Source organism: Sapajus apella, unplaced genomic scaffold, assembly GCF_009761245.1.
Source record: "Sapajus apella isolate SASKATOON/1434 unplaced genomic scaffold, GSC_monkey_1.0 scaffold19, whole genome shotgun sequence".
NCBI lineage: Eukaryota > Metazoa > Chordata > Mammalia > Primates > Cebidae > Sapajus > Sapajus apella.
The window spans coordinates 5,571,716-5,594,491 of NW_022436959.1; the positions used below are offsets into that span (position 1 = coordinate 5,571,716).

Sequence of the window (22,776 nt, forward strand, 5' to 3'; positions counted from 1 at the left end):
ATAGACTGAGAGAAAAAGAGAAAGAAGGAATCTGCACCTGGTCCACAATGAGTAATAGCAAATAGCCCAGAGCCAAAAGTCACACACAGATGTGGCTTGGTCCATATGGTTCATGGAGCCATATGTGTGATTATGAATTTTAAAGATCAGCCTCAGTTCCAGCAAAGATACTCATTTTGTTCTCATTTACACCAGGGCTGGACCAAGTTCAGTCATTTTTCAGACTTCATAGGAAGACCCATAATCAGGCGTCACACCTGCTTAAGCTTGCCTTTGGCTCTGCCAGGCTGTGGACAGTGCAGGTGCCCCTCTGCTGTGATCACAGGGCATGGAGCATCACCTGGTATGGAGAAAAGAAGACTCCCTCTCAAAAAACAATCACAGCTTAGCTGTGAACACCACCTCTGGAGTTTTAAAAATTCTCATGTACACTTTGAGAGAGCCAATAGCAAACATTGAACATTTTGTGATTCCCTTGTTGTCTCTTTTTACTTTAAGAGAGAATCATTTAAAGGAATTGTTTTTTCCTCTTCCCAGTACCCAAGCCAGAGTCTAAAGCTCAATAAAGCTCATTGGAAAAAAATTCTTCTTTTTACATGCAATGATAGAATATATTATGACACCACATAGGTTCAGATATAATTTAAAACAAATCTTGCAGAATATGTGCCCAGATTTAGGAGGTTTTAAATCTTCCTAAATGAGGAAGTCCTAGTACAGTGGAGGCTCAAGCTGTTCTTGAGGGACAAACTCCAAACCACTAAATAATACTTTTAAAATGAACAAACTACCACTGTGAATAATGAGGGATTGTTTACTTGGGGCAAGTGGAGTGCTTTGTCCAGATTGATTCATCAGTGTTTGCTGCTATTACTGCTAATTTCTCTGTAAATCAGCTCTCCTTGTAAATTGTGATAGAAAATAGCTAACAAGGGAGGAGTTTTGTTTCTAAACAGCTATTGAAGTTGGTCCTATATTAGCGTTTACCTTGTGTAGCTACCTGAGTAATATCAAACTCATGTTTCTAACCACAGAGGAAGCCAGAGCTATCTTAATAGAACTAAAAGTGAAAGGAGTCCCACTCCTCATCTACAGAGAAAGGGAGGTGGTGCTGGCCAGTGAGATGGGACTGCATAATTAAGCCTTCCCAAGTCTTCTTTTCTTTTTCTATTAAAATATAGCACAGAATGAAAAAGCTTTTGACACATTCAGTTATTAGAATACACTGGAACAGACCACAAATGAAAATGCACTGCTGGTTCAGAGCCCTTCCCTCAACACATCCCAAAGCTATTACAAAATGATTTATGGTTGGAAGGAAATTGAATGGTAATTACATTGAATACAAACTTGAAATGTTAATAATATGCAAATTGTTTTCCTGTTGATTGGAAATGATTATACAACAAAACACCATCTCCATGACCTGTTTTTTCACACCCAGCTAACCTACCCTCACTCCCTCACTCCTTCAACCTCGTATCTAGCTCTAGATTTCATTATTTTCATCTTTTTATGGAATCAACTCTTATTTATTTTTTGAATTTACTTTTATTATAAGTTGACTAATAATAATTGTATGTACTGACAGGGTACAATGTGATGTTTCAGTACATATATACATTGTGGAGTGATTAAATCAGTCTAATTAACATATTAATCACCTTACATACTTATCATTTTTTATGGTGAGAACATTTAAAATCTCTTTTAGCAATTTTGAAATACATAATATGTTATTCTTTACTATAGTCACTGTGCTGTAAGACAGATCACCAGAACTTATTTCTTCTATCTAACTGGAACTTTGAACCCTTTGATTAACATCTCTCCTTTCCCTGTTCACTCCCTAGAGGACATTATGCTAAGTGAAATAAGCCAGACACAGAAAGACAAATACCACATGTTCTCCTACTCAGGATCTAAAAACAAATCGAACTGTAAGAAGTAGAAGATACGATGGTGATTACTAGAAGTTGGGGGGGTGTTTGTGTATATGAATTTCATTCTTTACAAATCCTTCATGGCCAGCCTGCCATAGTGAAACCACCCTCAAATTGGAACAAACTTCTGAGAATGAACTGAAAGAGGAGAGTGAAGATGTAAATCGTGCTTCCTACCTTAGAGTCCCAGAGGATCACTGCCAGTAGAGGTGTAACTAGTGAGCCTTTAGTAAAGTCACTGGGATTATTTTTCTCTCACCTTTTTAATGTGGTGACCACTTGCTAGCATCTGAGTTTCTTTAGTTGATCCTGAGAACCTCCATTTGTCTTTCCCAGGGTTTCCTCAAGGCTTGAGTCCTGTTTTCACCAAGCTCCAACAATCACTGGTTATAGCCCTTACTGGACCCTCTCCAAAGTCATCAGTCACAGTTAGTAGCTCACTGGTGAACATTTATTCCTAACTCTCTTACTGCTGCCGAGGCAAAGCCAAGGGATCTAGAGGACACTAAGTAGACCACTACTTAAGAACAGAGAGACACTTAGAAAACTAGCTCGGGAAAGGACAGCTGTGTCCAGCCTTTTATCATCAATATTCCATTGAGCTGGATAACTATGTCCCACTTTTTATTTTTTTTATTTTTTAATTTTTAATTTTAATTTGATTTTTTTCTTAATTTATTGGGATACAGGTGGTATTTGGTTACATGAGTAAGTTTAATTTTTAGATAATTGTAGAGCCTCATTATTGTAAGAAATAATACAGAGGAATCTCTATGTATCCTTTACCCATTTTATTCCAATGGAAACATCTTGAAAAACCACAGTATAATATCACAACCAAGATACTGGCATTAGCATAATCTACCAACCTTATTCAGGTCCCTCCAATTTTATTGTACGTGTGTGTGTGAGAGAGAGAGAGCACACGTGTGTGTGCATGCATGCATTTGGTTCTGTGGAACTTAATTCCATATGTAGGTTTGTACAACAACTACCACAGTCAAGGTACAGAATAGTTCACCACTAGGATCCCTGTGTTGCCCTTCTTAGATGTATCTTCCTCTTCCTCTCCCTTCTCTCCAACACCTGTAAACCACTAAACGTGTCCTCCATTTTAAGAATGTTATATAAATGGGATCGTATAATACATAACCTTTGAGATTGGCTTTTTGCACTCAACATAATTCCCATGGAACTGTCTCATTTTTGTCAAAATGCTTGGAAGATTATCTCATAATTAGGATGATTATGTTTCTTAGTTTAATAGGATTTTAAAGTTAGAAAATGCCTTTAGCATACAGCATTCCATTTGACTCTTTCACAGGAGTAGAAAGTAAAGGTTTAAAGGAAAAAACAAGTATTGGTTATAGGATTACATTTTTTGGGTGTGGCAGAGATTGGTTGGCTCTCCACCAAAACCACCACCTCTTCCTCTTCAGAACAGGACTGTGTTTTCCAGCTTCTCTCTTGGAAAGATGTGGTTATGTGACTATGGCTTCTGGACAATTGGAAGTGACCGGGGCAATCAGTTCCAGTTCCAGTCTGGTTCATAAAAACCTCTCACACATGTCCTTTTGCATCCTTTTCCCTTCTGTGACAATCTTGGAAACCTATGGTGCACTTAGAGGAGCCACAAGGTGGGACAAATAAACCCTATTTAGCTCTCCAGGATTTCTTGACCTTTAGAGTTCTGAGTCACAGTAGGGTGTGGGAGCAGCTACTGTGTGTCTGGAGGAAGTGGCGCAGAGGGAAACAATTGCAGACTCCCAACAGTTCCTTTCCCATCATTTCCTCCCCAGCCTGGTGGGGCTGCCTCCTGTCCCAGACCAAGAAGATGTTCTGTCTTCATACACACGTTCAAAGCAGCAGTCTCGGGTCACCATAGAGATTTCTCACAGTTTTCTTTAAGGTTTCTTTTTTCCTATAATTTTTCTTGAATTAATCTTAAGAAAGGGAGCTGTGCTAATTCAGCATCTTCTTGGCCATTATTTATTTATTTTTTTTTAACCCCAAGAGGTGAAAATTTGTTTTCATATTTTTAAATAAAAGCCATGGAAGTATTCTTCAGGCTAAAAGCTAAATCTGAATTATCCGTGTCTGACATTGTATAAACATATTTTTAAATTCATTTTGCCGGACTTCATTAATCACTTCAGATTCTGCCGGACTCCTCTGAACTTTTGCCACAGCAAAGTTGATCCCATGGGTTAATCCAGCTTGGGTAATACTAGCAACCTGGACCATGGAACTTCGAACCTTGGCAAAGGGAGAGACTGCTCTGCTGCTACTGCTGTCTGAAGGAGGAGTTACATGAAGCCCTGTCTCCAGTTCAGGCATGCTGGCGCGTGTCCCTGGACGTCAGCCACGTCGCCCCCGAGGAGCTGACGGTCAAGACCAAGGGTGGCGTGGTGGAGATCACTGGCAAGCACGAGGAGCGGCAGGATGAGCACGGATTCACCTCCCGCTGCTTCACCTGGAAATACACGCTGCCGCCTGGTGTGGACCCCACCCAGGTCTCCTCCTCCCTGTCCCCTGAGGGCACACTGACCGTGGAGGCCCCCATGCCCAAGCCAGCCACGCAGTCCAACGAGATCACCATCCCCGTCACCTTCGAGTCGCGGGCCCAGCTTGGGGGCCCAGAAGCTTCGAAATCCGACCAGTCTGCAGCCAAGTAAAAGCCTTAGCCCGGATGGCCACCCGTGCCACCTCCACTGGCCATGCCCCCCCCCTCCTGTGTGTTCTTTTCATACGTTCATCTTCTGTTTTTCTCAAAGTTTGAAGCAACCCCCCCCAAAAAAAAAGGTTTTTGAAGGTTTTTAATCTGTAAATTAATCTATAAATTAATTTTATTTATATCTGTTATTATAAAAGAAAAAAAGCAGAAATGAGGAAACCGTAACTTTGGGTTTATCTTACTAAAACATGTTTGTACTATGGTAGAATTCCTGTGATTTTGCTGGCTGAGGGAGCTTTAGCTCCTCTGGATAATCATACCAACGTGATGCAATTGAGGTTGAATTAGGAACTAAATTCAGGGAAGGAAAGCAAAGGAGCCACAAGGCTGGGTTGACTATGAAGACATGGAGAGATGTATCTCGACGTGTCTAGGCATGGGTTGCAACCTTCTGAAGTCTTCCTGCAAACTTGCTTCTCATTTCTGCTCAGCTTCCTTTTCTCATCAGTGTCATTCAAAGATGTTTTTAGTTCTTCTCATTTCTCTGGTCTATTAAGACAGATGTTGAAGTGGCGTGTTTATCAGCAGGGAAAAGCGACAGTGATTCTTTCCACATGAATAGCTGCAAATGAAAACTGGCTTCTGGAACTTACCTCTTGGTAGTCTAGTAAGATCTTAACTCCTTCCCTGTCCCTAGTCCCCAGCATGGCCTGAAGTGGATGCTGAATGATGCTCTGGGTTGTCTTTTTTATTCTTTTTTATTTCTCCACCCAGAAGTACAAGTGGGTTTTCAAATTAACATCCTTTTCCAATAAGCTCTGCTCATCTACAGTCAAACTTTAAAGAGAGAATGTTTACCTTCACTAAATATTTTCTTAGCATAATTTGGAATCTTACTCTTTAAAAAAATCCACTATGGCCTTTTAACAAAATGTGTGAGTTGATTGGCAATAAAAACATATAGGAGATAAACTGACTTTTAAGAAACAGTTATTTATAAGGCCAAGAATGACTGTGAGGGAGCTCCTTTCTTTTTTCTTTCTTTTTTTTTTTTTTTTTGAGAGAGAATCTCACTCTGCTGCCCAGGGTGGAGTGCAGTGGCTTGATCTCAGCTCACTGCAACCTTCGCCTCCCAGATTCAAGTGATTCTCCTGCCTCAGCCTTCTGAGTAGCTGGGATTACAGGTGCCCACCTCCACCCCCAGCTAACGTTTGTATTTTTTTATAAAAGCAGGGTTTCACCATATTGGCCAGGCTGGTCTCGAACTTGTAACCTTGTGATCCACCCACCTCAGCCTCCCAAAGTGTTGGGATTACAGGCGTGAGCCACTGCTCCCAGCCGAGCAAGCTCCTTTCTAAAGTACTGCATTTGATTACTACAAGAAGTGCAAAGGAACGAAGTCAATATTATTACTCAAAACGGCTTAAAACTTTAACCCTGAGTTGTAATACCTCCTAGAATACCATAAAAATAGAAGGCTTCTCTTGGACCTGACAGTGCATTTTGGCTGGTGTTCCTATGCAGTGAGCTGACACACTCTCTTTGGACACACAGTCAGTCGCCTACTCAGTCTCACACCCACAAACACACATCCCCAAAGGAGTTTCACTCTGTGGAGCAGAACGAGGAGGAGACTGAGCATGCAGGGCTTCTCTGTGACATAGCTTCACGAAAACCAAAGGAATGGAAATATTCATCAGAAAATTCATTGCCAACTGAGAGAGTATGCAATGATACCCTCACCTGGGTATCCAAAGAATGGGTCTCTGCAAATGGAATGGAACAATCACATGTAGAATAGGATAGTTCAGAGACAACTTATATTGCCTGCTTTCTTTTTTCTTGTAGCATATTTTCTTGTCTACTTATGTTGTGCTTATGTTAATCTAAAAATACATATGCACTTCCTTATACATACCAGGTGGATGTTGAGAGGAAGAGAGTTGGAATAGTGAAGTGGTAGAGGGACACGGGACCAGAATTAAATGCTTTATAGTAATAAGTCTTGATACGTGGGATCCTAAGTCCTTCAGCTTTGCTGTTTTACCATATCAACTATATTTCATTCTTTGCATTTCTAAGTAAGTTTTAGAATCAGTTTGTCAATTTCTGCCAAATGACTTGTGGGAAATTTGTGATTGAAGCTACAGATGAATTTACGGAGAATTCATATTTATATATGTTGAGTGTTAAAATTTATGAGCATATTCTTCCACCATTATTTAGGCCATTTAAACTTCTCTCAATAATATCTTACCGTTTTCCATGTAGATGACTTTTATGTATTTTGTAGGAGTTATTCCTAGAAACTGTTTTATTTTGATGCTTGTGTGGATGGCACCATATTTTAATTGTTTATTGCTATTTATCAAGTGGCATTGCTAAATTCTCCTTTTAATTATAATAACTTATTTGCTGCTTTTAAAAGATACTCCTTTTTTTTTCTCTCCAATCCTATGTCTATTATTTCTTCTTCCTTTGTTGAGCTGGTGAAGACTTCTCATCCAATCTTCAGGGGAAGTAGTGATAGCAGGCATCCTCATGTTATTCGCTAGCTCAACAAGAAAGATTTCCTATTATGTATGATGTTTACTCTAGATTTTTTGTTAAAGACCCACTATGAGATTTAGGATATTCACCTTTATTCCTTCTTTGCTAAGATATTTGTCATGAATAGGTGTTTTCTCAAATGCTTTTCCTTTTCATGATTCTGTTATGATCACCAAAGTTTGTTTTCTTTTTTACTCATGTTAAAATAGTTGATTACATTTATTTACTGATTTTAAATGTTAAACCAACTTTGCATTTCCGCAAATTTGTTTGTTTGCTATTCTTTAAATTTATAGATGAATTTAACTTGTTAAAATTTTGCTTAAGGTTTTTGTTATTATGTTCATGAGAGATACTGGCCTATAATTCTTTCCTTATAATGCCCTCGTTTGGTTTTAGAATCGAGTATGCTGGCCTCATAAAAGGAGTTGGAAAGTGTTTCCTCTTTCACAGTTTTCTGGAAGACTGTGTTATTTCCTCTTTGAATATTTAGATGAATTCATTGTGAAAGTGATTTAAAACTATAGTTTTCTTTGTGGGAAAATATTGCCTTCAATTTTTAAAATTTTAGTTTTATTTTTCTTTTACTGTTAATCTCACTTGTATATGCTGCATTCAATTATTTGGATACAGAATTATCAATAATTTATCATTTTCCTATGTCAAGTTTGATAAATTAAGGCTTTATGAAATTTTAAAATTTCATCTAAATTTTGAAATGTATCTTCAGAAAGGTATTTAGAATATCTTTTTACCTTTCTAAATATCCACAGAATCTGTAGTAGTACTCTCTTTTTATCCTCGATATTGGTTATTTATACCATTTCTCTTTTTTCTTGATCAGCCTTGATTGACCTATCCATTTTTAAGAATTATGAAGACCCAGGCTTTGGCTTTGCTAATTGTTTCTGCTGTGAGTTTGCTTCTACTTAAATTTTGTTTTTGTATTTATTTTTTGCTATTGCCTACTGTCTTTGGATTAAGTTGTTCTTCTAACTTCTTGAGGTGAATAATGAGATTACTTATTTTTAGACTTCTCCTTTTTTAGTATATTTATTTAACGCTGCACATTTTCCTCTAAACACTGCTTTACCTGCATACTACAAGGTTTTGATATGTTATATCTCCATTATTGTCCAATTAGAATGATTTTGTGATTTAACCTTTGACCTATGGGTTATTTGGAAATATATTGCTAAATTTCCATACAGTTGAAATATTTCTAGTCATTTTTTGTTTTTTATTCTAATCAATAACAAAATTGTGTTCCATTGTTGTCGTAGAACATTATCTGTCTGAATTCAATTACTTGAAATTTATTGAGAGTCTCTGTATGATCCAGCATATGGTTGGTTTTGATTACTAACACATGTGCACTTGAAAAGAATGGTGTGTTCGTATGTTCATAGCAGCACTGTTAACAATAGCAAAGACCTGGAACCAACCCAAATGCCTATTGACAATAGACTGGACGAGGAAAATGTGGCACATATACACCATGTAATACTATGCAGCCATAAAAAATGATGAGTTTGTGTCCTTTGTAGGGACATGGATGAATCTGGAAACCATAATTCTCAGCAAATTGACACAAGAACAGAAAATCGAATACCGCATGTTCTCACTCATAGGCGGGTGTTGAACAGTAAAAACACATGGACACAGGGAGGGGAGCATCACACACTAGGGTCTGTTGCAGAGGGCCAAGGGAGGGACACAGTGGATGGGGAGGTCGGGGAGGGATAACATGGGGAGAAATGCCAGGTGTAGGTGACAGGGGGATCGAGGCAGCAAACCACATTGTCATGTGTGTACCTATGCAACAATCCTGCATGCTCTGTACATGTACCCCAGAACTGAAAATACAATTAAAAAAAGGACAGAATGGTGTGTTATGCAGCAATTGAGTATAGTGTCCCGTCCATGCCAACTAGATCAATTTTGTTCATGATGTTATTCAAAATCTTATATAGCTTTACTAATTTTTTTAGTAGTTAACAAGTTATGTAGTGAGACCTATAAAAATATAGAAACATAGGAATGGACCTAGGTACCAATTATTTTTCTTAAGTGAAAAATAGTTGGAGTCCAGTAATTTATTTACATCTATTTGTGCATCTGCTTTAAGCAGGTGTCGTTGGAAACTGTAGAAGTAAAGTTCTCTTTTATTTATAGCATTAAGAAAAGGTAAAAGCTACATAAGTAGGCTATTCTTGCCAGTCATAATTTTTGTTGGCACTGTTCTTGTTTTTGGTTTGATGGTCACTCAGTGAGGAAACCGCATGTCCCAAAACAAGTCCTTTTCCAGAAATTCTTAAAAGCAACCATCCCTGTTGGGGGGAAATAGGGGAGGGACAGCGGGGGGTGGGGAGCTGGGGAGAGATAGCATGGGAAGAAATACCAGATATAGGTGATGGGGAGGAAGGCAGCAAATCACACTGCCACGTGTGTACCTATGCAACAATCTTGCATGTTCTTCACATGTACCCCCAAATCTAAAATGCAATAAAAAAAATTAAAATTAAAAAAAAAAAAGCAACCATCCCTACTACCACCAAACCCATGCAGCACTCAATCCAATTTCTGTCATGTGAGAGAGAGTATTCAGACATGTGAGAGAGAATATTCAGAATATTCAGACAAGCCTGATTACAATGAAAACACAGAATTTCCCAACTTGCTCACTACTTGTGCTCCTCTCCCCTGCTGCTAGATTGATCGTTCTAAAATGCCAGTCTCATTATTCTATTCCCTCATTTAAACATTCTCTAGGAGTTCCCCATTATCTCCAAGAGAAAACTATATTTCTTTAGCTTGGCATTCTAAGTGTACTGTGGTATAGCTCCTACCTTCTTCTGTTTTATCTTCTGACATGTCCTTGAGTTCCATACAGACTTGGGATTCTCTGACTAGATCATTGGCTTCAGTCTGCTCTGTCATTGCAGAGTCCGCCATTTCCCTATCCCATCCTGTGTGCCTGGCTGACCCCTACATGGCCTTCAAGATGGCTCTGATCAGCTCCATTGGGGAGGCCTTTGTTATTTGAAGATTCCTCTCCCCTGTGCTTTCTTAGCCCCCATCACACTTCTGCCGTTTCGCTTACAGTACTAGATTATGGGTACTGGTTAGCCTTCAGTCTTCCCTACCTGAGAGAGGGCACTGCATTTCTCCACTTTGCGTTCTTAGAGCCTATCTCTCTCAGTGCCTACACATAGAAGACAACCAGTGTTGAATGTTTTTCAAGTGCAGCCAACTTAATCAGCTGTCATTAATTATAGAAACAAACAAATGGCCAGAAAAATGCTTGGATGACATCATTGGATGATATTAAAGCATAAGATTCAAAGTCATGTTGGGGCATCCCATTTGGAGGAGTTGTTTTAAGTTCTTTTCTGTGGCATTTAGGTAAGTGGCAGGGGACAGGAGTGACGTGGAGGAGGTAGGTGTGTGAAAAGGACACAGAGATTAGTATGCCTTATGAATACATGGGTGTGATGAACTGAAATGAAGTTTTTTAAATTCAAATGGGTTTTTAGGGCTCATGATTCATCAGGACATGTAGAGAAAGTACTGTAAAAGATCCAATTCTCTTTCATATTCCTTCAAACAAAACAAAACCTTTCTGAGACAGCAGTCCTTATTGGCCACAGTGGTATTTTAGAAGCTGCCTACCCATCCTCAGAGGGAATAACCTTGGGCAGAAAGGACAAACATGAGAAAGCGTTTTTCCATTGCTTTTTTTTATAGTTCATTTTTGCTTGTATAAAATGAATGAAATTCTAGCAGTGTTTAAAGCTCAAAAAACGTATATGTTTTCAAGACTTAGGGTTATAGGGCTTTCTGCTACCTCATGAGGTGGGGAATAGTGCCTAGTCCAGTATAAGTCATTTTCTTAGTTATAAAGTTGAACCAATAAGTTGCTTTTTAATAAAGCTCACCCCATTGGTTCTAGGAATTATCTTTGTGGATAAAAAGAATATCTCTCCTTCCTAACATCCTTTTAAATTCCAAAATACAGTGCTCTGGCCCTTCTCTCATAGTTTCCCTCTTCTAACACCTTTATACATCCCACATATTGACTGGTGTGGGGTCAGGGGAAGTCAGCATCCAGGACTTGCTCTGGATCAGAGGGCACGGGGAACTGAAGAGTTGTAGTATCTTATCATATGTCTTGCAGCTAAGGCACATACAAAAAGCAAAGAGTTTACACCGAGACATGCAAGAGTCACGAAAAGATGCAACGGCTCCTCCACAATGAAATTGCACACTGCCTTAACTAAAAGGCATCTTGCCAAAGTTGGAAGGCATAAGCACTTCCTAAAATGGTGTTGCACTTCTATACTGGAACCATTACCTGGCAGCTGGAGTGACAGAAATGGATGGAGTGCTGGAAACTATAAACATTTTCTCAGAAGAGAAACCTTATTATTTGTGTTTGTGTGTATTTCCCCACTTCTCTACCTTCCTTCCTTGTAAATTTATTTTGAATGCTCATGAAATAAATTCCCCTTAGGTGCCCAGACCAAAAATTCCTCTGGGTAGTATTAAAACACCAGATATCCACCTTTCCTAAATCTGGGTTACAGCATACCATGGGACCTGGCCCCTGAGGACATTTGCCTTTTAGATGGAATGATTTCACAGGAAAAAATATCTAGACAACTTTACTAGGAAAACAAAGGAGAGCAGTTGAGCCCTCCAGCCTGAACTAGTATTTAACAATTGAACAAAAATACTTAATAACATGAGTATGAAAGATCCTGGCTAATTTTCAGACAACCCTTCTTAAGGTAGATTAAAATCTAGGGAATACCTTCACTATGATGACAAATAAAGAGGGGTCCTTATTCTCAGGAATTTTTGAAACTGCTAATTGACCAATGATAAAAAAGCGAATTGAAATTCTTTCGCCCAAAGAATAGCAATTTCACCAAGAGGTAGGTAGGGTCTGGCAGGGCAGGGTTGAATATTCTAAGTGGAAAGGATAAAGAGCTAGAGAAAGGTGGGCTGAGGAACCGAAGGAGCATAAGCACCCGAAAACGTTATGCTAAAGCTCAACAGAATTTGAAAGGAGCATCTGGAATCGCTGGGGTTTGTATGCCAGCTACATAAAGCAGAAAGTTGGCAGCTACAGCTTGTATCTGACATGGGTGACAGCCAAACGGGAGATGGGTATATACAAACTGGTCACCATTTACTTCTTTTTGACAGTAAGTTCTCGTAGTCTTTCTACTGTCATGTTTTGTTTCTTTTTAAAGACACTTTCTATTATGTTGATTTGGGCTTTTACCTTTGTTTCATAGATCTATGTCTTTTTGAATTGTATTGAAAACACAGCAGATGCTCCCTAAAATTCACTTCTGTTTCGAATCGTGAAATTTTTTTCCCCAAAAGTGAGTCCTTTCGCATTTTGAATGCTGTATTCTCTTCTGTCTTTATTGCTGTATCTTCATGAATGTTTTTTTCTGTTTCGTCATCCTTGAGTAAAGGGAGGTGAATGTCAGCTGGGTACTTTTCTATAAACAGGGAGACGGGTTGTTCTAGGTTCCCTCGCCATCCGCCAGGAAGTTGAATCCTCTGCTTATCTCATAAGCTGGAAAGACAGGGGTACATGTAAATTGCTACTGTCTCCCACGCATCCAAAAGGTGCATTATTTCTGTGTCATTTCCTCTCTGGATCCGTTGAAGCCACTTGGCTAGGGTTTTGCTTTCTATTTGCAGCTTCCTGTTGGGTCAGAACTTCACACTGAATGCATAAATGTGACTGCCCAATGTCTGCCTGGCACCACTGGTGACTACATCAGGGAGAAGCCTCTAAATGGCTTTCTGCTAACTGTGGCACAAAGCCTGGGTCTCTCCAGTGGAGCTGATTTCAGTGCTACTGATTGGAACTGCTGAGTGAGATTCTGAGTAAAGCTTTCACTGAAGGCCCCACTCCTGCTCTGGCCTGGGGTCCCAGCCCCCTGACGAAGGCGATATGAGGCCCTTCATAACTTGATTCTCTCAATACTGTGCTTTCCCAGGAGTGGAATGGTTAAAATGTAGTGACTATAAGTCCATAGTCCATAATAATGTCCTTAATATTTCCAATTATTTTTCAACTGATGAGAATTAGTTTTTAGTTTGTCAAAGTGGCATAGGAAGTGTTTGTATGAGAAACAGGAGATTGTCCTAGTAAAAGGAGAAGTGTCAGCTCATTTTCATGTTTAGTTGTTCTTGTATTATCAGCATTTTATTTCATCTGCCTCCTCTTTCCAGAATCTTTTTAAATGACTTGTCCATTTTATAAAGTTTGAGTTAGTTAAATCTAGGTCATGAATCGACAATCCATTTAACTGGAGACTCATGAATCCACTCCCTTGGAAGACCACTGTCTAGAGTATGCTTTAAAGTTTTTTTGTGTTTGTTTTGTTTTCTGGAAAGGATATGGATAATAAATTTTGAAGTTTTCAACACCTGAGAATAACTTTATTGACTTGTCATGTACTTGGTAAGTCTACAGATGTAGATATAAATATCTTGAATTTTTCCCATATTATTCTCAAAAATTGATACTGCTATTAAATTACTTTTTGATGTCTGGCATGATAGAAGTCGATGGCCAAGACAATCTCTTTTTGTTACTTTGTAAGTATTATGTTTTATTTTCTCAAATTCATTTCTTTATTCTGTGAAATCAAAATTACAGCAGCATACGTTTGGTTTTTTAAATTTACTTTGAAAAAATTGTGTTTGATCTCTATTCATCTGTTTACACAAGTTTTACTTTAGCCTAGGAAAACTTATTTGATTAAAGCCGCTTCTGTCGTTGATTTCCTATGAAAGTTTTATTATAGGTAGATTAGATCTTCTGGTTTTTTCTTCTATTACTCTTACAATTTCTATCATTTTCTTTGTTTTTGTTCTTTCTTCTTAGGTTCTAGAATTGAGATTCATATCAATGCAGATTCATATCAGAATCTTTAAGTCCCAAATGAAGAGAGGCATTTTTTAAAAGTCAAATTTTACTCTCCTGTTACTTTGTTGTTTGAGAGACCAAACAGCCTAGAGGGTAGCTGGGCCCCTGGAGGTGAGAGTCAGAACTGGAGGCAGAGTTAGCCAGGAATATGTTTTGCTAAAGAGCTTCCAATCCTTATTTGGAACAGCAGTCAGGGCTCCCTGCTGCCATCTCCCCATTCTTTGGCAGGCTGGCCATCCCTTCTGTGTGAGTGACTGGCAGGCCCTTCCCTGCCAACTCCCAGTCCCGTGCTGCCTCTGAAATTCAGAGCTCTTCCTAGTGCTGCTAATGGCATTCACAAGACCGACCTTCACTTCCAAGCCTGCAGAGGCTTCTGCTGATTTCCTTTGCATATTTCCCTTTAATATATTGGAGATTCATAATTCAGGTAGAAACTAACTGAACCTAATCTTATTTGTATTTTATACCATTGAAATTCCTGAAAATTTTTGTATGGTTGACCCTCTTGCCTCCTTTTTAAGGTTGATCCAAGATTGTTTTTCTCATTCTTTATTGTGGGTCATTTTCATGAAAATCAGAAGGAAGTAGTTTATCTACCTGGCCAAGAAGACAACCTATTTTCTCCTATTAATTTAAGTCTGAGGCTATTTTGAAGTCAGGAAGGTGAGAGCAGATTTCATATTACCAAGGGAAGTGGAGATTCAACAATAATCTTAAATATCTTGCTGGAATGTTTCTCATTTAGTTACCTGCAGTGATCAAAGTCATTGAATAACAACAACAATAGTTATAACAATCGCTTTTTTAAAGAACAACCATGAGTCATTTACTCTATATCAATTTCATTCAATTTTTATGTCAGCTTCAGAAATTTCATACTTTGCTCTTCATTAAGATAACACTCAGAGATGTTACATAACTTACCTAGGGTTGCACAACTACTAAATTATGAAGTGAGTTTGAAACCCCAGTTTGTCTTCAAAGTCTCTACTCTTTTCATTGCTGGTTATCAAATAGCCTGCAGAGTTGACCAAACTCCAAATCTCTGTGGTATTCACAGTATTCTTAGTTACTGCATGTTGATCATCTGTAGTCATTTTATTGTTCTCATGAATACTAAGTCCTTCTCTGTGCATATAATGTTCCTATAAATAACAGAAACACATGTTTTATTGTTTCTTTTGTATAGTCTGGAGCATCTCGATTTAAAAATCCATCTTCATATGTCCTTTTTTTTTTTTTAACTAGGGTATTTATCTGCTCTCAGAATGATTTTTTTGCTGTCCAGTAAAACAATTTACTTTCATCTGTTCTTTCTGTAGCCCTCTTGTGGTTCTATTAGTGGTTTAAATCTTTTCATCTGTCTTGGGACATGCCTGGGTCATGGGGCTGCCGTTATCTGGGGCCACTGCTGAACCAGCTGCCTTCAACAGAACAGAATCTCAAGAGATGTATGGTGATTTTGCTACTGGTCAGGATTTACTACATTCACATAGAACAAAAAAGATGAAAATTTTAGAAAAAGCAAAATCATTGATAATTGAGGGTTCAGAAAGATGAAAGTTAGCTAAAAGGTATGATCAGTGCCTGATTGGAGAGAAATATTTTCTTCTTACTTCACAATGGCAAAAAAAAGTATGCATTTATTTTATTACTTACTCCTTTGGTCCATAATTATTTTCCTTTCAGATGTATCACACTGAGAATATTCAACGACTATAAAATGTGTCACCATAGTTGTAGGATTATTCTTTTTTTCCTCTATTCTAATGAAATTATATATTTTTATTTTTCTAGATTACGGTCTTTGGTCAAACAGTTAGAGAGAGGGGAAGCTTCAGTGGTAGATCTTAAGAAGAATTTGGAATATGCAGCCACAGTGCTTGAATCTGTGTACATTGATGAAACCAGGTAAGCTAAAAATGACAAAGAGATTAGGATAGTGATGGTAAATTTTCTGTTAAATGGCTTTTCTGACATTGTCCCCCATGCCAAGAATGGGGTGACATTCAAATTACTCATCTTGGAGTTTTAGTTTCCACAAACAAAGGGAATAGATCTGGACAAGTCATTTACTCTCTATATCTCCTTGTCTATAAAAGAAGCTAATAGAACTTATCTCACATGGTTGTCATGACAAGGAAGTGAGATCACAAAAGAGGAGAAAAGCTAATTTTTAAAAATCTGGTAAGATTTAAAGAAATAAACGTAGAGCTTTATTGTAATTATAGTGTGTTGTTAAGTGTCAGTCTAAAAGTCGTGTTTATGTTTTAATTCATAACATCCATTAAATGGAGGCTCCTCAAGCGATTGAGAAGCATGTGTTCTCTTAAACACCCAACTTTGCCTCTTCGATCTTATGTATGTTGCTGATTTACTTAGCAGACTTGCTCCACTTGAATTATCTAAAAATATAAAAGCGGTTTCAGTTACTACATGTATTTGAAATTACTTTCCTTTTGAAAAATGTTGAAATGTTGAACATGAAAGGTGGTTTCTTCCCCCTAACTCAGACAGGCTTCTCTGTCAGGACTTGTGATGCCTTACTTTTCTTTGCCAAATTCCAATCTGAAAGGATTTCACAGTAATCTAAGATTTGTATGGTTTATTATTATTATTTTGGCAACAGACTTGGTTTCTAATTTAAGGAAATTTGATGTCACAGCTTTTTTTTTCTAAATATTATGTTTCCTCTCCTTACCCCCTGCCCAATCAATAAGTCTAAAAGAAAAAAAAAAAAAAAGTCCATACACCCTTATATTGACAGCTACTTTTACTGCTAATTTTTAGTTGGGTTTACCATAAAAATGAAATGCTATTTTAGATTTCATTTTAATATTGCTATTTGTGTTCCATTCTAGTGGTCTGACCTATGAACAAATTTGAAAAATCAGCTAAACACAGCTGTCAGACAATTTAAATCATTGTGCGCAAATAAAGAACTGCATCATTTTGAAAATTTTGCTTGAATTTAGACATTTAAATTTTGGTAACAACCTATCAAATGATAAAGAATATTAATTGTCATCACTTAGGATCACTACTTCAGAGGACTCCGTTGCTGTGATTTAGTGAATATTTTGCGAACTCTCTAAATGTCCATTTATTAAAAACAAAATAACATCACATTGTCCATCTGTGAAATAATATAATGCTCCCTGTGAATGCATTTTTAAATAGAAGGTTTAAATTTCACTGAAATGCCACAGAGTGCTTCTGGGTGCAATGGACCAGTTCCTTTGTCCAGTCTGGTAGAGAGAACTATCGTGAAATATCAGTGGGGCCAAGACCATCCTGAAACACACATGGTGAGCTTACATAAGGATTACCAAAAAAGCATTGTATTTTTTGTGGCCAATTTAATTTGGTTTCTTTGCACCTGCATACAGGTGAGGCAGAGAAGAGCAGCTGCTTTGAACAGAGAGCTCCAGCTGCAGGTTTAAGCTCAGTGTCCTGGTTCTGTTTCTTGCGTTCAGGAGACTCCTGGATACAGAGGATGAGCTAAGTGACATTCAGTCAGATGCTGTGCCTTCTGAGGTCCGAGACTGGCTGGCCTCCACCTTCACACGGCAGATGGGAATGATGCTCAGGAGGAGCGAAGAGAAGCCCAGGTTCAAGAGCATCGTTCACGCAGTGCAGGCTGGGATATTTGTGGAGAGGTAAAGATGTCATTCATTGTCATTCAGTGACTAAAGCCCCAAAAGGAACACATTTCCAATAACTGGAAGCTTTGCTTTAATGTAGTTTTCCTATCTTTATAAATACTGAAAATTGTGGGTAAAAACAGATAGTCTTGAATGAGAAATGGCAAAAACATATCTATTTTAATCTCTGTAGCATCATTAAGAAAAGCTTTTGCTTTTGCTCAGAATTTTTTTGTTTACCAGAGAATATTTAGCTTGAGTTCTGTCTCTAATTTTTAAAGCAGGAAATCATCTCATCTATCATCTTTTGAAGTATGTGGATGATATCTCCATTTTGAACAGATCTAGGATGCTTTGAGGTTGCTGACCCAAGGGGAGGAGAGTTCATTTCAGTGGTTTGAAGTCCCCATTGACACTTCAATTTTTTAGCTATTTTACTCTTTGAAATCAAATTGACCCCCTTACCCAGCAATAGATTCCAGGAATAGATATATTCTTCCTACAATCCTTATCATATAATTACACGTTTTAGAAATACCATGGTGAGTTCAAAGATTACCTGGGACATTTTTCCTTCTTGTTTTTGACACTTCTAAAGAACAAGCTCTTCTAAATGGGTTACCCATAGGGATTCTTCATTCAGGTTAAATTACTACACTGCATTCTGTCTATTCTGTACTATAATTCACTATGGCAATAGAAGTGACCTATTTAATAATTTAATTTCCAGTCTGGGGACTATAGAGTTAGTTTTTTATTCCCCCCATGGTTCATGTGTTTGGGATTGCTTTAATTTCTTCTGAAATTAACCTTAGACCACTTGAGTGAATATAAAAAACAAATTTTAGGTTCTTTGGATCACCCCAGTTGACTTTTCATTATTTGTCAATACTTGGTATGAATCTGTGGACTACAAATCCCACTTTTTAAGATATCATGTTGCACTTTTCCCTTTTACCTTTGCAGAATGTACAGACGGACATCAAACATGGTTGGACTGAGCTATCCACCAGCTGTTATTGAGGCATTAAAGGTAATAGCAATGTAAAGATTTTCACAATGTACATGGTACCTAATAAAAAATAGAGTTAAATTTGTTAGAAAATAAGAGACTTTCATTTACAGTTATTTTCCCACTAATTCCTGACTTTTTCATTATCTTTTTATTGTCTGTTCTAAAAGTATCACTGTCTTTTCAACCTTCATCTTCCCAATTTAAAAATAATCAAACTCTGTGTGGGTTTCATTTCTTTCTACTACTCTAGAGTACTTTAGGTTTTATACAGTGATATGTCATTATGAGATTTATCTGATTTTTTCACAAGATCAATATGTTTTGGCCATAAGTATTCAACATTAGGAGGATCTTCAGTGTTTATAATTATACCATTATCTGACTACCTACTCCAAGTCCATTTTATACATGAATAAACCAAAACTCAGCAAGATTTTAAAAAAGAGTTAGAGACAGAGATAATGTTTGACACCAGAATTTTCAGCACATGTTAAGCTCTTAGTAATGTTTTACTGCATGCACGTATGGCCCTAGAGCCTTTGTCCCATCTATACATCCCATTGTTTTCCCGAGACTCTCATTGAGCCAAATATTCCCTTGGAACTCATACAAATATTTGAGTTTAAATGAGCTAAATCCTGCAGAATTACCTCTAATCAGGCAAGTTCTCGGAATTGTATAGAATATCTCTAGGAGCCCCAAAGCAGATGCATTCCTGAAGGCAGATGTTGATGAAGATCCATTGGTCTGAGGGTATTTGAGATTTGCTGAACTTGATTTGGCTTCTGGATTCCGGTGTGCTGCTGATCCTATAGCCCAGGATCACTGAGGTCGTTGGCATCGCATGTTGTCTGTGTATGGACTTGGGCCATGTGCTCAGGGACGTTATAGCATTTTGACCTTTGCTAAAGCCATTGTTTTCTTTCTTTAAAGCCTGAAAAATGTGATGATATTTTCAGAAGCTAAATTACCTGTTCATGGAGTTAGGAGTTGGGGAGTGCTTCTTGATTAATTTAATGTCAGGAAAGAGCCCCTTGGGACCATCTTGATTATATACTCACAGACCTTTCTCTTGTCTCAGAGACATTTACTAGCTGAATTTGAGAGACCAGATGTACATAGGTTCTCATTTCTCCTTTTTTTTTTTTTTTATCTCTACTCTTTCTGTCTCTTCTTACCTAATCTTAAAAGCAGGAAGGATACTCAGGTAGGACCCGGCAAGAAGACATGTCTTTTCTCTCATTCTTCTTTAACCTCTAATCTGATGCCCAATACATTAGTGTAAGGTACAGTGATATTTCCCATTTTAATCAGTGAAATCACTTCAGGAAATCTGATGTTTCTTAACATCCACTATGGAGTTGCATTGATTTTTATAATTGAACCTGAAACGTTCAATCAGAGTCTTAGAAACATTAAAGCCATCTTTTGTCGTTAATTTTTTCCTTTATCAGGAGCATAAATACAAGTGGGTATACTGATACCAAGATATTTGTTTAAATGTTTCTTCCAAATTGAAGCCTCTTTTCTATGCAGAATAACAAGAAAAATTGGAATAAACCGTGATGGGCATGAATTGTTATTTTATACTTAGGGAAAATAAATTCTTAAATGCACACATGTTGTCTGAAAGGACAGGTACTTCGATTATTCAGAAAAGGAAGACCTACTAGCTCTCTAAATAAATTGCTACTTCTCCACATATATTGTTGATACATGCATTAAGGCTGAAGCTGCTATTTCTCCTGGCTGTGTCCCCTATTTAATGGGGGAGTTCAAAGCTTTTTATAATATAATATTTTTCCACTTCTCCAGATGCTGATTTTATTTGCAATGAGTTGGAGAGATCACAGATATAGACTCTTGTTTCTCTCTTTATGTGCTTCATGTTAGAAAAAAGATTATTTCTACTTCATTGCCAGAAAATAGTAGTGATATGGAATCACTATTTTCTTTTATACAGAAAATTTCCCCATAGACTGAGAGAATACAATTCCCTAAAATAACCCTTTTGTGACTGTCATGTTAACCTTTGTGGTTAATGTAAGAACACGACATAAAATGATATTTAAGTAAGAGAACAATGAACTAGTCTCTAAATTTGAAACATGTTGCATTATGTTCTTTCTACTTTTTCCATTATTTGTAAGTATAGATGTAAGCTTCTAACTTGAGGTGTTCTATCTCTAGTCTTCTGAGGTTAGCCTAATGGAAATATAGCTGTGTGCTCTTCTTTAGAAGGGCATCTGTTTTGTGACTCAGGAGGTGACACCTTGGAAAGACTCCAGCTTTAAAGTGGGAAGGAGATGAGGAGTTCAGGCTTCCTTTGTGTTAGCCTAACAGGAAGTTCCTGCAATTTCTCTGTAGGACGTGTCCTTGGGTAAAATGTGGCAAAAGAGGAAGAATGGCTGAAGGCAGTTAAACTGGGTGCTTATGAAAAATGCAGATTCCAGGCCCCACACCAGGATTCTCTAGAGTCTCCACTGGAGAATCCATATTTTTGCTGAGCCCCTCAACTGGTTCTGAAGAACATTAGACTGAGAATTACAATTAGGGCTTCCCTAACATGAGGGACCAAAGAGGACATGCATCTCACTGCCTCTATTTGCTCATCCTCTTGGTTCTCTAAGTCCTGATAGTCACAAAAAATCTTGGCTTTTTATCATGATAATCTCTTTATTTCTAGCCCTTTCCTATTTTATTGGTTCTGGACACTATTACAAATTGTCAGAAGTGACACAATGTTTTCCAAACTTCTGAGCTGTCAGTGACTTTTTCCTTAGGACTGAATATCAGATATTATATGTGACTCATGGCAGTGCCAATGATAGTAACCAAGGTAAAGCTTTAGGACTTGGGTTAATCTTAAATGTCCTTGTTTTCCCACTAGCCTGGGCCCCAGTGGGATTTTAAAGGGATGAGGCCTGGGTCACAGCACATATTCATGGAGTTTACTATTTCATCTGTTGGCAGTGAGATCACTAGGGGTTGTTAGTGGGGTTATTACCTGGCTCTGGTACCTTATGGCACTAGACATTTCAATTAATCTCTCTGAGGTGGCCATCTATAAAACTGGAGAAAGTAACACCAATCTCTAGACCTGCCAGGTTTTGCAAATGTGTATAAACACTCACACTGTGCCTGGAACAGAAAATGTGCTCACAGAATGTGCCTTATTAGGATGTCCATTACCTGCAGTATTTACCATTTCTTTGGTTATTTTAATAGAGGGGCAGTCGTTGAAGACTGAAGTGAGGTTACCATTAAGTGTGAATTGGAACAACTCAATTGAAACCTATCTGGAAGTGTTTGATTTTCCTATATACAATTCTGTTTTCCCTGAAAACTGTTTATTAGCATCCAGGAGGGAGACCCTTGATGGCCTTGGGATGAATTTGACACATAGAATGTTTGAACAAGAACAAAATTATGATGGACAGATTATGTTGGAATTCAGTGAGGGCTGGGAAGAGAGTCACTTATGAGAACCAAGGTCTCTACCAGGGTACCAGGGTGCCTTGCCTGTAGGCAGTGTGGGCTCATGTGGATCCTTGCTGTCAGCTCAAGTCAGTATGCTTCACTTAACTATAGGAAGTGAGACTTTTGGTGCCATGAAAAACCAAATGACTGTTGCTTTAACTATTGCTTAAACAAATCTTTGTTTACTACATCCATAAGAAGTTGGTTACAATCAGCCAAAGCACATCAGACTATATTTACATATATTTTGGAGTAGCTATTTACAGGCAAAGACTTTGATCTTCAGGGATGGTAAATAAGGTGTATGTTCAGTTTAGTTTTTCCTTTTACTTTTTTTTCAGTAAAGTGACTTACAGATTTGAGGACAAGATCCCAGACTAGTGACTCCAGAAACGGTAGCATTTTTATGTCCTATGAAACGAATGCCTTCTTTTTGGTTTCAGCTCAGCAGTTTAGACTGATGTGACATATTATTTTGTATTCTATATCACGCATGTTTCTGAACTCTTACA

The 22,776-nt window shown here is 37.9% G+C and overlaps 2 protein-coding genes across 14 annotated transcripts in view; one reads left to right on the forward strand and one right to left on the reverse strand.

Annotated features, from left to right (window-relative positions):
- PDE1C (phosphodiesterase 1C) overlaps nt 1–22,776 on the forward strand; it is a 551,218-nt gene that overhangs the window by 389,536 nt on the left and 138,906 nt on the right. For all 13 annotated transcript variants that reach the window (XM_032286655.1, XM_032286659.1, XM_032286653.1 and 10 more), the window contains 3 exons: nt 15,923–16,036; nt 17,602–17,784; nt 18,736–18,802. In XM_032286655.1, the coding sequence (XP_032142546.1) occupies nt 15,923–16,036; nt 17,602–17,784; nt 18,736–18,802 (364 nt within the window). The remainder of the gene's footprint in view (nt 1–15,922; nt 16,037–17,601; nt 17,785–18,735; nt 18,803–22,776) is intronic.
- On the reverse strand, nt 3,971–4,732 carry LOC116557216 (phosphatidylinositide phosphatase SAC2-like). The gene has a single exon (XM_032286667.1). It carries the CDS (start codon nt 4,278–4,280, stop codon nt 4,020–4,022), a length of 261 nt encoding a protein of 86 aa, XP_032142558.1. The 5' UTR covers nt 4,281–4,732; the 3' UTR covers nt 3,971–4,019.